This window comes from Sebastes fasciatus, chromosome 9 (assembly GCF_043250625.1).
Source record: "Sebastes fasciatus isolate fSebFas1 chromosome 9, fSebFas1.pri, whole genome shotgun sequence".
NCBI classification, from domain to species: Eukaryota; Metazoa; Chordata; class Actinopteri; order Perciformes; family Sebastidae; genus Sebastes; species Sebastes fasciatus.
Genome location: NC_133803.1, coordinates 16,891,683 through 16,909,483, shown reverse-complemented (window position 1 = coordinate 16,909,483; position 17,801 = coordinate 16,891,683). Strand labels below are relative to the sequence as shown.

Genomic DNA, 17,801 nt, shown 5'->3' with positions numbered 1-17,801 from the left:
ATATAAAAATTATATTGAATGGACACGAGAGCTGTATGATCGCTTCATTATATATCAAGAATCTTTCCCCAAATGTCAAAACTCCACATGCAAGTATCTGCTAAGTATTAGAACATACTAACTTATTGTGGTGTAATGCCAAAGTGTACACTAGTTGTCATTCTGCTGAAATGTTACTGTCCCATTTTAAGGAATCCAGTCTCCGTGGGGTGACCTCACAAAAAGGTGCCATAAACGGTGTATTGTTGTGAAAGCGTACATGTGGCACCATTGACCGACTCAGCTGGTGAGAGTAGGACATGTGCAGTACAGCTGTGGGAGCTATCAATTTCCATCATAGTGGCCGGTCGCTCTGCCCATTTCCTCTCTCTCCGCTCCTACCGTTGCTTGAGGAGGATAATGAGGGAGATGGTGAGCTGTGTAATGCCACTAACACTCGTCTGTAAGATAGATGCATTAGGTTTAGTCTGTGGTACTAAGAGATGAGCCCACACTTATGCTCATTACTCTTGATTTGGTCAAATTTGTAATTTAACAACAAATCGATCCTCTGGTATAGCTCTGACCTTTGCTGCAAGGCTTTTACATTTTCGCTCAAAGCGCCTCTGCAACAAAGGATTTTTAGAGCCGCCTTCCTGCTACTATTTTTCAAATTTACAACTGTCTAATGGGCCGGCAATGGATTCAGTGCCTTCTGTTCTTCTTTGTTATTGTATGTATGGTGATGACATTAGTACCCCCTGATTAATAACACTGCAAAAAAGAGATAGAGATATTACATAGAGCTGCGTGTGTTTTTGTCCGGGGAGACCATGTCGGGAATGCTTTTTTTTTGTTTGCACAAATTATTTTAAAGGGGCATTCCTCCAATTTTATGAAGTTCAGTTTACTTATTAGCACTACTCCGCTCGTGAAAACAGTTGTATTGTATAATGTCCGCTGGGGTCCTGGAGGATGGTTTTCAAAGTTTGAAAAATAACCCTGATGACATCATCTAAATTATTAATATTAGGTTGCATTATGGGAATTGTAGGTTCTCAGATCAATGCAGTATCTGAGGAAGTAGTCTGTTGATAAAATAGTAGACAAATTAAAGCTTCAGTACAGCAGAGAGTTGGTGCATCCAAAGGAAGCTGGACTCGCCATGTTTCAGACAATTTGGCAAAACATCCTGTATGCAGTTGAGCGATCCTAAGTCCCGCCCCCCTAAGTTACTGTTGCTAGGTCGGACAAGCTTGACAAAAAGAAACATACTTCAACATACGTGAATACACTAAGCAGAAATGAGGAATGAAATCCTGCAGGTTCACTAGAAACTCCTTCTGCTGCTGCAGTAAAATGAGAGGTTTTCTAAAGGGAATCTGGTGCTCGGAAACACTAACACCCACAGGGGTCGCCAAAATCTACACAAAATGAAAGTTCCTCATAGTAACTATGACTACATACAATGTAATGTGTCTATTAAGATTGTGACACCAATAACTTACATAGCACTGTTACTTTTGAACGGACGTAGCATATAACTCAACGGGAAAGGGGAAAGTTGACTGAGGTTCTGCCGGGTTCCAAGCTTGCTCAACTGTTATTGGAGCACAGGGCAAAAAGGGGCGAGACTTAGGAGGGGTTAATTTACTGGCATCACATTGCATAGTGTCACTTAAACATTCTCAAGCTGTTACTTATCTGCAGCACATTAAAACAGAGTTTTTTTGCAATGAGTTTCAGCTTTCCCACAATGAAACATAGTTGCAGCTGACCTACTTTTTCAAAGCAATGCTGGCATGATAAACTGCTTCAGTTTGAGGCTATTTAAGAAAGGATTGAACTGCTTTCATTAGGAAGTGTCAGTTGCTTAATAATTCACAATATTGAACATCATTTAACATATTAGTTCTTCACTGTTAATACATTTAACATATTACACAACACGCCCTTATTTAAGTGACTCTCCCACCTCTGGACTGACCAGTCTACCAAATAAGCATAATACTGTGAGAGAACAATTTAATGTTCCCTGAATAATGGCTGTATGAAATGGTCCATTACGGATGCAGAACATGAACACACACAGCTTTTGGTGTCACACTTCTTTTTAAAAGTTTATGGTAGAGTCTGACTTTCCGATTTTCATTTTTTAAATACAGAATGGGGCCATTTGTTTAAGAGCTGCTACATTACACACATAATTAGGCTCTCTTAGAACAGGCTGCAGAAATCTTTTTTTTTTTTTTTAACTTAAAGCAATTATTGAAAGGCGGCTATGATTGCACATAGTCTTTGAGTAAAGAGTTTAGGAGGGGGAGAGCAGACATGGATATTTTCCTGGTGTTCAGCCTGAATTAAACTTAGATGAAAGGTTGTTACATTATTTGCTATGGCATGCAGTTGAGTCCTAAACCTTGACAGAATATACATCATTTGACAGCACAAAGCTTCATCATTATATTTGTGAAAAACATTTCAGGATCCCAATATCACTGCAGCAACGGCTTCTTATTTCCAACAAGAGCATATATGCAAAAGTAGGTAAGAAAATAGGCAAGAACCAACCATTTTTCTCCCACATTTGTGCCTCTGTAAATTTTGACTTTTTGATAGTAAACTCCACAGAGTTTCCTTTCAGAAGAGACTGGAATAGCGCTAGGCGAATATTCAATATGATATTTATCATCTTTCAATGGAATCATAACATGATAAAATCATATATTGAGATATTGTGATACCCAATTGCGTCATCTAAATTAATAATATCAAGCACATAACTTAAACTTCTCAGAAAATCTGAATTGATAAAGATTAATTTTCTGCTAATACCTCAGTGAAGTTAAATCAAACTATTGTCTAAATCTGATTACATTGTATTTGTGTGCATGAATGTAAACATAGTCAGTTTATAGCTGGAAATATTTATAAATTGTTTTCTTTATAATTTCACTGGAGACTGTTAAGTTAATTTTACACTGAAGTTCTTAATTAGTTAGTTATAGACTATTTATTGAATTACCAGAAAACATGCTATATTGTGATATATGTAATTGTGGAGATAAAAAAATGACCTATATTGGGATAGATGATTTTTGGCCATATCGCCCATCCCTAATCACCACTATAATTAAAAGACTTCAAGGGCAGTAATCATTTAATTTTGTGGTATTACCTTCAGGCTTATTCACAAAAAAGGAGTGCTTGTTAAGAGGTTGAAATAAATACCTCTTGATTCTGAGTTTATACTGTAGAACCAGCTGAAACAAGGCAAATAATAGAGACAAAGAATCTCAATAAACCTAAAGCAATGCTGATGACATTAAGAGTGGATGATAAAATGTTGATTCAGGCAAACAGCATGTTCTAAAATCGTCAAATAGCAGGGAAAAATTAATTATATCTCTTGCTGGATGTTGTGTGTAGTGAATGTGACACATGTTGCTTTATGTGAAATGTAGCATCAACCAGAACCCTCCTTGCTCTCGCCATGTCTCATCAGCCAACTGCATTCAGACACACTGCAGGACAGACATGGATGTCTTGATGACATTTTATCGAGCTGGCCGACGGTATAATAGTGGATTGTGGCTTTCTTTTGACTGTCACTTTGCAGTTGTCACAGTTTTGCACTCACAGTCAGAGCGTCAAGGTTGTGTTGAGGTGTCAGAATCGTGTCTGCAGGAGGCAAATAGAAAATAAAATCAATTTATAGATGTATTTACCATCCTTGATATTTTTTTTCCTGCTGTCGCGCACCAGATGCTTCATTTAGTTTGGCACCAACTTGAATAGTAATGTAATACTTTCCATGAGCTAAACGCCACGCGCCTGATCAACAGCACAAGACCATCAGAGATGCAGATCGTCTGATAGACAGTTGAGTGCATTTCGGTGTAGTGTTACCAGCACAATAGCACTGGGATCACTTTGTCAAGGGGATTAAATGGATTTACATCTCTGGATTAGGACGCAACCAGCTGGGTACATTTGTGAAAGAAAGTGTGTGTGTGTGTGTGTGTGTGTGTGTGTGATAGGGGGCTGGTTTTAATGGTCCATGTCAGGTGATACTGCTGTTAGTGGAAAGCTTCTTTTCTTCATCAGAACACAAATGAAACCTTGTTTACTGAAGATTGCTTAAGTTCGATTCACAAGAATGACATACTGCTGGACACAGTCCTTCAACAAATCTGATTCTCTGAGCACCTATATTCTGTTTTCTCACGTACAATATCGCAATTATCCCTTGTTAGAATTTAAATTGTGTGGTCTCTCTTGTACTCTGATCAGATTTAATATAAGGCTACTATATACTGGCTGTACTTAATTAGGATAAATGAATCATTGTATTTGGTTTTGATCACCAATAATTAGAGGAAGGGAATCCCTATAACACAATGCTAATTGCGCAATAACCTTAACAAACAATCTAAAAACCGAAACAATGTTCTTAAATAGGCTACTATTTGAACTGAAATACAGTGGGAGGAATTATTAGTCGTTGTGGCAAAAGTCAGCATCAGTCTCTGGGGTCTTGACATCAGTAAACGGTCGTGGTTCTTTTCCTTTTCACCTTCTCATGTGGTCACTTTGCAACTGCCAGCTTCATGCTTGCCTTGTCAGAATGCTTTCTTCAGCAGTGTTGCTTTTCATCATTAAGCTACCTTTTTGTGAACAAAGTGCACTTTTTTTTAGTTTCTTTCACAATAGAATCTCATTTATCTAATATAGATGTCCAAAACTGTTGAAATCAGGAAATACGGTCCTTATTACGCACAAAGCTGCACACAATTCTACTCATCTAGATTCAATTGACATGAGTTGTGTATAAATTTAAAAAAATTTCAAACAATTATTTGAAAAATTAAATTAAATTAAAAGAATGATATCCCAAATATCCTCCTTTCCACAAGGGCTTAGATAAATGAGGCACTATTCTAATTGGTTATGGTACTTCACATTATGCAACAACTATTATAAAATGTATGCAAACAAAAATTTACATCAAATTGAACTGAATTGGTCTTGTCATGTTTAGCGGAACTGTTTTATTGCATTGTAATTTGTTCACAAAATGATGATCTGGATTGGGTTTTTGTGCATGATGTCTGATTTGGAAGGGGAACCAGTGGTGATGGTAAGTTTTGGGTCAAAAAAGCGCTTGAATCTGGGCAGCAAACCATTTTAAAGAGGTAGGAGTTTTTTTTGTAGTGGAAATTGGGCTTTTGAGCCCAACTGGCCGCATGGTTAAGTGGATTGATTACAAGATCATTTTTGTTGTATAAATATTGAATAGACATTGCATGCTACTGTCTTCATGATTGTCCTATTGAGAAATCATAATAATGTAATTTCACCAAATTTTCATTTTATACCATTTTGTGTATTTCTGCTTTCTGCCTGGAATCAGTCTCCAGGCAAATCGCAAGCACTTAATGGTGAACAGAACTGTTGACTGACTATTTTTTGTTCTTTTTATAGGCAGTTGGGCCCTTACACGCTCTCATTTCATTGGTTTTGCATGTTTTCTCAAACCCATTTATTTTCCTCCCACTGGTAGCATGATCTTCACCTCACCTGTTTGCTACTACTTCACCAACATGTAATTCTTCCCTCGGTCTCCTTTATTAGAGCGACAGATTTCACATGGCGGTTTCCTCACCTCCTCACACCTCACTTTGATTGCCAAAATCAATGTTAGGGCAATTTCATTTGGGAGGCAATCTCCTTTTCGCGTTGCCAACATGTGCTCACTGGTCATTGCTTTCAGTGCGGTGACCAAATCACCTGAATAGAGTTCCAGTCACGAGACCCCACTGCCCAATCTGAAACCTTAGAGGCATTGCTATACCACAGCCGACTCAATTTATTTAGGCTCTTTTCTCTTGCACTGCATTTCATCACATGCGGTTTGGAGCAGCTGTTGAGAAAAAACAAACAAAAACACTGCACACAGATTCCATTGAGTCTGTTGAATTAAATAGTTGTTGTTACCAAAAGTTAAAGTCCATCATGTTTTTAAAAAAAAAAGTCAAATAAATAAAAGATTTAATGAGCCGAACGCAACAGGACAAACTGGCCTCGAGCCTCAAGATGTTTATCCTCTTACGCCTCGTGATCAATACTGGTTCTTTAATCTTTAAACAGCGATGCCAGTTTTTATCTGCCGCCAACGAAGAATTGAGTTCTTCAAGGTTATATCAAATATTCAGAAGGGCTCATTCAGTTACAGCTGTCCTGTATTCCGGGTCAGTGTATACGAGCAAAAATAGGGTGGACAACAAAATGAAGGCCTTTATGCATAAATCAGCATTTCCTCTGCAGGAGTTGCAATAGGTCACTTGCATGTGATGTTTAATGCCTTGCATGGTTATACGACATGCAATGGCCAGTACTAGTCTGCATGCTGCTTAATGAATGTCTTCCTCTCTTTCTCTCTGCCTGTCCGTGCTTCCAGAAGACAACTATACTGAAGGTGGGTATTTTTAATCGTTGGTTGGTTTCCATTCTTGCTAAATGTTGTATGCCAACGCATTGTCATGGCTACGGCTCCTCAAATAAATGTTTTATACTGGTAATGGTATTGATAATATTGGAGTGGTAAGTCTCATCAGGGTTTTCATTGGGTTTTGTTTGGTTATTTGTGTGTTTTTAATTTGACACTTCACTGTGATAATTCTTTATGTACATGATTAAACTAATGCCTAAATTAAGGATGGAGAATAAGACTGTAATTAGCTTTGGAGTACTGCTGGTTTTCTAAGCTACCAACTTAACTATACAAATTTCTATTCACCTTTTTATCTCAGGTGCAATTCAGTGCTCAGTTTGATTGCCTCAATAAAATAAAAAATAAAAAGCTTTAGACCCTGAGCGCAAACATTGAAACCAGAATGGGCTCCAGATTATCCAAAATCAATCTGAAAGAAAGAATAAAATATAGTAAAACATTAAAAGATCATAGTCCTTAAGTGAAGATAATTTTGAAAGGCTTAGTTGATCAATGCTGTAATTAAACCGTCGCTAGAGAATCAAAGGTATAACTAATAGAACAATACAGAGTAATTCCTTAAATCAGTATTAATAGATGAATTTAAAAAGGTCAAATGTTCGTTCGTGGTAATTGCTATTATAAGCTGACACTATGTGATGGGCTAGGTTTCTCAATCAATTTGGAGAGAACATGCAGTTTTTATTTTGGTTGAATATGGGAAGTGTCTTGTTGGTAAGTATGTAGTCATAAAAAGTGACTTAAATTACTTCTACACAGACTTTTCACTCAATGCCATCTCCTTATTTATTTGCAAAATTCCCTTCCATTGTATTCCATGGTGACATAGGGAATTTTTGTTGGTTTATTTGTGTGTTTTTAATTATTTTACACCTCACTGTGATCATTCTTTATGTACATGATTAAACTAATACCTAAATTAAGGTTGAAGAATAAGACTGTAATTAGCTTTGGAGTATTACTGGTTTTCTAAGCTACCAACTTAACTAGTTAAAACATGTCAGCACTTTTAGGTATGGTTGAATATTGCAACATTAAAAACGTCTTCACACAGACACCTGAATGCCAGACGAAACTGTGTAGTGGAAATGTATCCACCAAAGCCTATTGTTCATGGTTAATATATATTGGTTAACTGTGTCAATCAAATGAATGTAATACAATTAAACTGTTAGTTTCAGCAATTTGTACTCATTGCTGCTCAAAATTGGCACGGTGACCAGACCATGTCCAATCATCTTCCTTTTATTTTTCTGCATGACACAAGTATGACTCAATGTTGACAGTTTGTTGAAGGTCAAGGTAAAACAGTCTTCGGCTATATTTGTGCATAGAGATCGCTCTTTCATTGGTAGGTGGGATGATGCTTTTTCATCTTAGAGAGAAAACAAAGGTCAATCTGAATTTACATTTCTGACTGATGACTAGTAAGTGGCTGATGATGCATTGCAACCTGCTTCGGTTGACTAAATGCTCATCGCGCTAACCCTGTCTGTGCACCCTCCTCTCTCTTTCTCCGTCCCACTCTTCCCTTCTCCCAACACTCCTTGAGTTAACGCAGACATCTACTCTGATAGATATGCCTGCATGTCAGTGTCACACAGCTTCCCATGACCCCTTGTTCTCTGCTGACTGTGCTCTTGTTTTCCTTTAAGGTGTGGCACACCTGATGATGGGCGACCAAGGTATGAACTCTGTTCCTTTTTACCCATCATTCCTCCATTGTCCCTCCTGCTCCCATTGTGCTGCAGAAGCGTGTGTGCATACAACTTAGTGTGCGATACTCCGGCTTGAAGCTTCCTATATGGGCTGTCATTTCACTTATTTTGAATGACCCAGTTGATTTTTCATTCTCCCAGTGACTTATTTTTTTTTCTCAGTCTGACCCCTTTTTCAAGCTCATTTGGCTTTCTACTCCCCACTCTGCCGGGTAGTCATGTCATTTCTCTCCATATTTTTTTCTTTCTTTTTAATTATTAACATCTACTGTACAGTCATGATGTTATATGATGATGTGGTTCAAGCAAAAGGGACATTTGCATTAACATTATTAGGATATAATGCATGGTGGTGGAAAAAATAGCGCACTGAATTTTTAAAGCTAATCCTCATCTGTCGTGCACAAACGATCTGTCTCTTCATCTATCCATTTGTGTGGCTATACTGCGTATCCTTATCATGCAGCTGAGTAGGGATGTGAAGTGTTCTTCTCTTTCCACTTTCCTTTGTTAGTGCTGTCACACATTTCCTCTCCTCTATTTGCACATATATGTGTATAGCCATCGAGCCTCTTCTTCCCTCTTTTTCCGACTTGACCACGACACTTATCGGTGTCCCCCTCTCCTTTTGTTCTCCCTTTTTGTCTGGAATCTGCTTTCTTCATGGAACATTTCATCAAAAATCTCATAGGTAAAAGTAAAGGTACAGCCCTTTTAAATTCTCTGAATTCATGAAACTATGACATCAGTGTTTGTGGCATTATATGCTCATGCTAAATGCAGTATATAAAGTCATTGGCATTTTAAAAAACAAAAATGCTTTCTAAGTATTAATGAAAGCTTTCCAAGGTAGGTGCCGCTTCCGCTTTGCATTCACACGTTTAAGCTGTGTCACCTGTTTCTTTTCTGCTTGATGCATGGGAATCATATATGGGCATATGGACACAATAGTTGCTGTCCTAGTTCCAGTACACAACCACCACCACCACCACCACCACCTACACCCGGGGGTAACTAAACTCCTTTTTGTTCAAATAATGGGGTTGCTGGGTGAGGCTGGATCATAGTGTTGTGGGCCTCCCATCCTGGCTGTGATCCTCACCTCTTCTCCCTGTGGGGTAAGTGGACTTCTGATCTTTGCCATTTGACTCTCCTCCTCAGGGCAGAGAGGGGAAGTTTGGCTACTAAGGTCCCTACTGAGCATTCAAGGTAAAACTTTGATTCTTTTCAAGTTAGTTACTGAGGCAAAACCAAAAATTTAGCAAGTCATCATTAGCTCACTGAAGTGTGGAAAACTTGACTGTCAATGTGTTTGGTTTACTAATTGGAGAACGACATGTAATATTACTGTATAACTTAAAATTTTAAAAAGTTGTGATCAACACTGTGACGTTCAAGTGTTCCACTCAAATTCTGTTTTCCTTGATTTTGCTTGCTCTTGTTGTTGCTTTGACATGTTATTAGTTTTAGTTTATGCAAATTCTTTTACGCAGTTTTGGATCATTTTCTATTTCTTTACACCAAATAGAAAATATTGTGTTATGTTAAATGCTATCTCTTATCATATACTTGTGAAGCACCATCAGAACAGGTAAGTCTTCAAACTGCCCTGTGGTTGTACAGTTGTCACAGCTATTGTAATGTCACATACTCTGCTGCTGGAGGTCGAAGCTGCGGTGATATGTACATGAACGACATTCACTAATGCACACACACACACACAAACACACACACACACATGAAACCACTCTCCATTATATTGAATGTAGAGATTGATTTTCCCATCTCCTAAGGTAAGTGCCACTACCTAATGGTTTCTTATGGTTCGACAAGTGGATGCAGCAGTTGGCTTTTCATTGCACACATACTTGACATACATAGAACGCATGTTTTTGGAGTTTGAATGTCTGATTTGAATTAGAAAATCACCACTGTGGTTGGTTTAAACACTTTACATTTTTGGCTGCAGTCAGGTTTTGCAGAATCCTTGGACTAATAGACTAGTTGACATTGACCTGATTATACAAAAATGCAATGTCATTTTGACTAGTCGATGACTGCCCTTATAGTTTTACACTAGTTAAAGGAACAGTGTGTAGGATTTGGCGGCATCTAGTGGTGTGTTTGCAGATTGCAACCAACTAGGTAGCCCTCCGCTCACTCATCCCTTTCCAAGACTGCGGTAACGTGAGTCGCCAAGTGCGCAACGCCATTCACCTCACTCAGAGGCCATCCTTACCATAAAAACACTACTTTAGGAGCAACGGAAGTCAGATGGCGGCTGGCGGTACCCCGGTTTTGCACTCTACTGCTCACGTTAGATCTACGGTGGCCTTCAGTTAACGTAAAAACATGAAAGGCTCTCTCTAGGGCCAGAGTTTGGTTTGTCTATTCTGGGTTACGGTAGAAACATGACGGAGCAACATGGCAGATTCCATGAAGAGGACCCGCTCCCTATGTAGATATGAAGGGCTCATTCTAAGCTCACGAAAACACAATGATTCTTAGTTTCAGGTGATTATACACTAATGAAAACATAGATATGAATATTATATTCTGTTTCTTCTAACATATGTTACACACTGTTCTTTTAAGTAGTCAAATAGTTGACTATTAAACCTCTTTTAGACCCCTATTCACACTTGATGTCAGTGTTTTAGTGTACACTATAAGCTATGGCTTCATCCGAAACCCACAGTTTTTACAACACCATACCAAACACCCGGTTTTAGCTGTGGCAGAAGGGAAGCCACAGGGAGAGATTGAGAGAACGCTGATGAGGCACAAATCTGACATACGTAGCACACTGCTTCTAATTTGGACCGTTGTTAGTCATCCCCTGCGTCGTACAGTGTGAAAGCCAGCCAGTCCAGTTATGTACTGTGCAGTCACAAACACATATCCCCACTTGAGTATTAAATCTTAAGAGCGGGGACGGTGCCTGCCTGTATTCATTGTCTGCTTTAAGCTTGTGAGAATATTGTGTATTATGTTAGCCCCCCCTGAGGTCCTCCTGTGTCACGTTAACCACTTGTATGTTTATCCTCTGTTTTCATGGCTGGTCCCTTGAGGATGGGGCTGGTTTCTGTGTGCTGCTTTCAGCTGGTGTTCTGACACTGGAGTCCTAAAACCTCGTTTTCCATCCAGCTCTAGAAAGCAGGGCATGCAGCAGGATAAGTCATAATACCGCTGGCACACAAATCACAGGGTATTTAATTGCTGTCATCACAATAAAGTGCCATGTGCAGCTTAAGGAGAACTGCAGGCTGTGCATACAGGCTTACAGGTACCACTGGGCTGTTTCTAAATTAGTATACTTTCTAATGTAATTGCTTTCACTTTCTAAAGAAGGGAATTGTCCCTTTTCATTATACCCTTTGCTAGTTTGTTTGCACATGATGTGCCATATATATTATATATTAAGTGAAATATATGTTTAAAATGCACTAATCCCCTTCTTTTTTATTGTAGAGAATGCTGATAAACCAGTGTCTTTTATGAGAGTGTCAGCAGATAGATGCCTTCAAATACTCTCATATCCAACAATGACTTTCACATTGCAAAGGCTCTGCTGTTAAAGTTTGCTGGCATATTTTTTTATCTTGTAGTTTTCTTGTGGTACATGAACTGAGACCACGGATCTGAAACTGAACATCTAATTATCATGTGACAGTTTCACAGCCATTGTAGGAGTAAACAGGAGGTGAATGTTCATCGTGTCTTCATGTACAAATCCACTGTGGCTTGTGGGTTTTAACAGTAAACATTCATACAGTTGACATGTATAGAAGAAGTGTTTGCATGTGTGTGTGTTTGTGATACATCTAATTATTTGCTTATGTTTTATGAATACAAACCCAGGCCACATGAGACAAAAACAATGCCAGCATCACTGTTTGTTCTACGCATACACGTATTGGCATTAGTACAGTGCATGTAGTATGAATCATTGAATGACTTGCAAGATTCTAATGTAAGTGTCCCATCTGATATAGGACATGTTGATTTAACCTCAAAGAAAAAACCATCTTGTGAGGAGATGTGCATATGTTTGCATTCCTTATGACACGGATCAGTACAGTAATGGATTGTAAACTGGGATTCAGCATAGCTCAGTTACTAAGTGCTGTAGGAGTTTAGATCAGTGAAAGACATTGAAAAAGCCTCACTTGACACACTGTATGTGGGATTTTGAAGTAGCCTAGCACCCATTTAGTTCAACACAAGCTCAATAAGATGCTTCAGTGTCCAATATTATGCAAAGTTTGACCATCTGCATTACTGGAAAAGGTCATGATAGACCAACATTTCAAGAGCTCCACCAGTGGATGCTTTAACTCACGCACTTTTTAATATTTTTAGTTGTATATAAAGTAATTTGTAACTTTTCACTCTGCTATCCAGCTTCATCCTGGGAAATCTCAAAGCTCCAGTGACTTTATTCTCTTTAACTTGTTTGCTTAGACTGCAATGAGAAGTGGACGTAGTCACCGAGACGTCACCCCTTAGTTTGTGGTCATTTTGAAGGCATTTTGGCCATCGCCATCTTGTTTTTTTGCAACCAGAAGTGACTCAAGAGGGTGGAGCTTAATACAAGCGAACGCTGAAAAAGACATTTTTAGGCAACCAAAATGTAATAATTAATTTTCATGAACTGAAAACACACTGGCTTAAAGTTGTAAGACAAAAACACGGACAACTCCCAGACTGGAAAAAGCCTTGGTAGCCACGCCCTAAAGCATACCCTTACTTATGGTCTATTTGACTCTAAATGGGACCATAATTTACTAAATGAACATCATGCTGTATTGAAGAAGACTTGAAATTAGCGATTGAGACCATAAACTCATGTTTACAATGTTTACTGAGGTAATAAATCAAGTGAGAAGTACATGTAGGGTCATTTTCCCATATACCTCTATACAAACTTTTTGCAACCAGAGGAGTCGCCCCCTGCTGGCTATTAGAAATGATGCAGGTTTAAGGCACTTCAGCATTGGCTTCACTTTTCAGAACGGGAGGTTGCCCACTGCTACACATATGATACACATATTAGTGATTTTAATGTCATTTTACAGCCATCAAACAACAATGTGATGGTCAAAGAAACTGAAAATGATGTGCTATAATCCTTGTTTAGTGATAACATTCCAGTGAAAGGAACAGAATCCAGCAGTAGAAGTAATTTTAATTTTCTGGTATGTTTTGGCTTTCGTATAATTGGCCTCACAACGGTTATGTACCAGAAGAGCGAAATGCTGCACAGCAGTAAACGTTGGTTCCACGTGGGGTTGGGTTTCATTTCCATCTTTTATTTACAGTTAGGTTGTGTGACTATTATGACTAGCAATGGAAAGTTTGTCACAGTCATCTTATGATAGATATTCATAGTCTCATTTTTAGCTTAAAGATGTGTGTGTGCTCGTGTGTGTATGATATTGACGGTGATGGTGGGGTAAAAAATTGCATTGATGGGGTGAAATCGTTTTAAAGAGTTTGAGAACCACATCCTTAAGTATGCATTCCCTCTTCCTTTCTTTGTTCCTTCATGATTCTCTGAAATATTAAAGCTTTATTTAATTTTTTTTTTCTCGGAGAGTGTTTACATTTTAGTCTAGAGATGATCTGACTTACAGTAGAGGTGATTTATATTTTAGGATGATAGCTGTAACCATCTGAAGCACACCTTTGCACCTTTGCAATGAAAACGCAAACAAGTCCTTTTTAGATAAAAAGCAATAGCATGTCAGCGTGCAGCTCGTCAAGACTTTTTATCTGACAGGTAACACAATACCATGTGGTGTGTGTTGAATCAACAACAGATGTTGCCTCTTTAGCTTCACATGGAAGACTTTCAGTGAAATACTGTCAGATCCATTGACTTCCCAAGGATTATCAGCTTTAACTATAAGCATATCTGAGGTTGTAGTCATTTATTTTTAAATAAATACTAACCTGTGAGGTAGATGTATGTTCAGAATAATTAAGAAAAAAGAAAAAAAGACGTCTTTTAGTGAGAGTTGCAGTGAGTGCTCATTTCCGACGGTCTTGATTTTCCTGGAGGGCACACTCAGAGATAATAACACCTTACAGTGAGTGGTCATCTGGACTCTCATTATGTGAAATGTCAGTGGAAGTGCTGTTTGAGAAGCTGACTCAGAATTTTCAACAAAAACTAAATTGGGTTTATCTCCAGGTCTTGGCATATGGATAACACCATCACCATCTGGTCTGAAAACTCCCAATTTACTGTAAGAGCCCGACTTAATCTCATATTGCATACAAATCAGTAGCTCTCACCAAGGGAAATGATTGTGAAAATATAATGTGCAAAATTAAATATTTTGGTCCGAGATGAGTTTATTATTACGTTTGATGGCCTGAGGAGCTACCGTGTTAACTCAGAAGGAGATTTACTGGTGTGAAGATTATAAACCACTTTTTCTTATGAATAAGACATCCTACATACAGCCTGTCTCGTCCAGCGGGCAAAGCTTTCAAAACGCGAGTGAAGTAAAATCCGAGTGCTTATAGAAAGACGTGGACGTGCCCTTACATTTATGTGTTACCTTGCAATTTCTGTCATATTCAAACAGCTCTTCAAGTGAAACTCACCAAGAAGTTCTAAACGTGGACGTGACGGAAAATGTTTACATGGCATTATCTTTGCAAGTGTCACAGTTTTGCTCAGTTCCAGGTCTTAAGTCTCAGCAGCTATTTTTTTTTCTCCCACAAACAAGATTTTTGCAGAGAAGTCCTCAAGAAACGTGTCAACATACCTTTATTTTTGCAAGCTTAATAAGATATTCCTGTTGACCGATCTAAATTTCAAAGCTCAAAAGAAAGAAGGCTCCTTAAGTATCTTTAAATCCCTATGATGAAAACTATATAAAATGTTTTAACAAATACTGATTACTGTTTTATTTAAAACCCTCATTAGTTGCAGACAACAGATCACTCAAGACAGGTACCAAGATGCGTAATTGTTACTACATCCAAAATGAATTGGTTGACTACATAAACGTATATATGCATTGAGTCGAGAGAATGCCACTGAAATTCTGTCAAAACTAATTTCACACGTATAATTACTCATGTTCCCTCATAACGGTAGTGTGAAAACCATGATGCATGCTAGAGTGAGGGGGAAAGTGTGATGAATATCTGTTGTCAGAATTATTTTAGTAAGATATGGATTTGGTTGTGCAGTCAGATGGAGCTCAAATAGTAGTCTTTGATTAGAAATGCACAGATCCAGTTCACTGCTACTGATTAGGTCAGACATTTTAGGAACCTTATGCAACAATAAACATTGTGACTAACCTGAAAAAGTGTTGGTGTATATGGACATTTCCACATAAGGATACGAGGTATAGGCAAGGCAAGGCAAGGCAGCTTTATTTGTATAGCACATTTCAACAACAGGGCAATTCAAAGTGCTTTACAGAAACATTCAAGAACATTGCGACAAAATGCAAAAGAACATTAAGAAATAATTAAAAACATTAAAACATTAAGGATTAGAAAATAAGAACAAGGTAAAAATAAAAGCTAGGATAGAAGCTAAAATTGCATAAAACTCAAAAGAGTAAAAGTTATAGTGCAGTGTCAGAATAAAAGGCACCCGCAAACAGGAAAGTTTTAAGCTTTGCGCTACTAAAAGGGCAGCTTTCCTCCTTTCAGTTTTCAACACGCTACTAAAAGGGCAGCTTTCCTCCTTCCAGTTTTCGTTACTAAAAGGGCAGCTTTCCTCCCCTCAGTTTTTACTAAAAGGGCAGCTTTCCTCCTTTTCAGTTTTCGTTACTAAAAGGGCAGCTTCCTCCCCTCAGTTTTCACTAAAAGGGCAGCTTTCCTCCTTTTAGTCTTTACCAAAAGGGCAGCTTCCTCCCCCTAGTTTTCACTAAAAGGGCAGCTTTCCTCCTTTTAGTCTTTACCAAAAGGGCAGCTTCCTCCCCTCAGTTTTTACTAAAAGGGCAGCTTTCCTCCTTTTAGTCTTTACCAAAAGGGCAGCTTCCTCCCCCTAGTTTTCACTAAAAGGGCAGCTTTCCTCCTTTTAGTCTTTACCAAAAGGGCAGCTTCCTCCCCTCAGTTTTTACTAAAAGGGCAGCTTTCCTCCTTTTAGTCTTTACCAAAAGGGCAGCTTCCTCCCCCTATTTTTCAAACTCTAACGTCCCAGACGTTACTAACAACTAGCGCTCCAAGCGCACTACTCTAGCGCTCCAAGTGCAGCGTTCCAAACGCTTTTCTAACTAAAAGGGCAGCTTTCCTCCTTCCAGTTTTTACTAAAAGGGCAGCTTTCCTCCTTCCAATTTTTACTAAAAGGGCAGCTTTCCTCTTTTTAGCTTTTACCAAAAAGGCAGCTTTCCTCCTCTTAGTTTCACCAAAAGGGCAGCTTTCCTCTTTTTAGCTTTTACTAAAAAGGCAGCTTTCCTCCTTTTAGCTCTACCAAAAGGGGCAGCTTTCCTCTTTTTAGCTTTTACCAAAAAGGCAACTTTCCTTCTTTCTAGTTTTCAACAAAACATCCAGTTTTTACTAAAAGGGCAGCTTTCCTCTTTTTAGCTTTTACCAAAAAGGCAGCTTTCCTCCTCTTAGTTTCACCAAAAGGGCAGCTTTCCTCTTTTTAGCTTTTACTAAAAAGGCAGCTTTCCTCCTTTTAGCTTTACCAAAAGGGCAGCTTTCCTCTTTTTAGCTTTTACTAAAAAGGCAGCTTTCCTCCTTTCTAGTTTTACCAAAAGGGCAGTTTCCTCTTTTTAGCTTTTACCAAAAAGGCAGCTTTCCTCCTTTCTAGTTTTCAACAAAACATTAAAACATTAAAGATTAGAAAATAAAAACAAGCTAAAAATAAAAGCTAGGATAGAAGCTAAAATTGCATAAAACTCAAAAGAGTAAAAGTTATAGTGCAGTGTCAGAATAAAAGGTTGTATACTATACAACCTTACATATTAAAGATGATCACTATCACTTTGATACAATGAGGAACATTACTAATTCCCTGAGTCATCAGCATAATAACAACATCACCAATCAAAACCCTAAATTAACTATCGACCACAGAAATCAATACAAATTATGTGTAATTTAGAGTTTTAGAAGATTTTTGCTCTATTAGTATATTATTTTGAAAACAAAGCAATATCTTCATGTGACCCTTTGTCACAGCCACAGCATTATTATGTCTCAATCAGATTAGATTAGATCACATTAGATTAGATTAGCCTTTATTATCTCCCTTTGGAGAAATTTACAAAAGTAAAATAGCAGTACACAGCCTCTCCATATACACAGAATGTATCGTTATACATGTACAATCAAATTATTCAGTAACACACACAGATCCATATACCCAGAACATACACCCAATTCCCCCAATAAAAGCCATAATGTTAAGTATTGCCCCACCCCCTAAGGAACTGAGGGAAATTTAGACCTGTTCAATTTACAGTTGGGTAACCTGTACCTTCTGCCCGAAGCCATCAGCTCATACTCCTTGTGAAGGTTTAGGTCACAGGAGATTTTAAGGCCCTGCTTCCTCATCGTCTCCTCAAATATCTCCTGGAGATACTCTAAGAGTAATAAGCTGTTAAACTAAA

At 38.3% G+C, this 17,801-nt stretch overlaps 1 protein-coding gene across 14 annotated transcripts in view; it reads left to right on the top strand.

The window, feature by feature from the left end:
- The window catches only part of LOC141774031 (neurexin-1a), a 287,328-nt gene that overhangs the window by 14,574 nt on the left and 254,953 nt on the right, over window positions 1-17,801 (top strand). For 5 of the 14 annotated variants that reach the window (XM_074646319.1, XM_074646318.1, XM_074646313.1 and 2 more), the window contains exon 3: window positions 8,149-8,178. The exons of 5 other annotated variants lie outside the window; for them this stretch is intronic. In XM_074646319.1, coding sequence (XP_074502420.1) covers window positions 8,149-8,178 — 30 coding nt within the window. Of the gene's footprint in view, window positions 1-6,439; window positions 6,458-8,148; window positions 8,179-9,372; window positions 9,421-17,801 lie in introns of all 14 variants that reach the window. 4 more of the 14 variants (XM_074646310.1, XM_074646309.1, XM_074646311.1 and 1 more) reach the window with 4 other exon arrangements.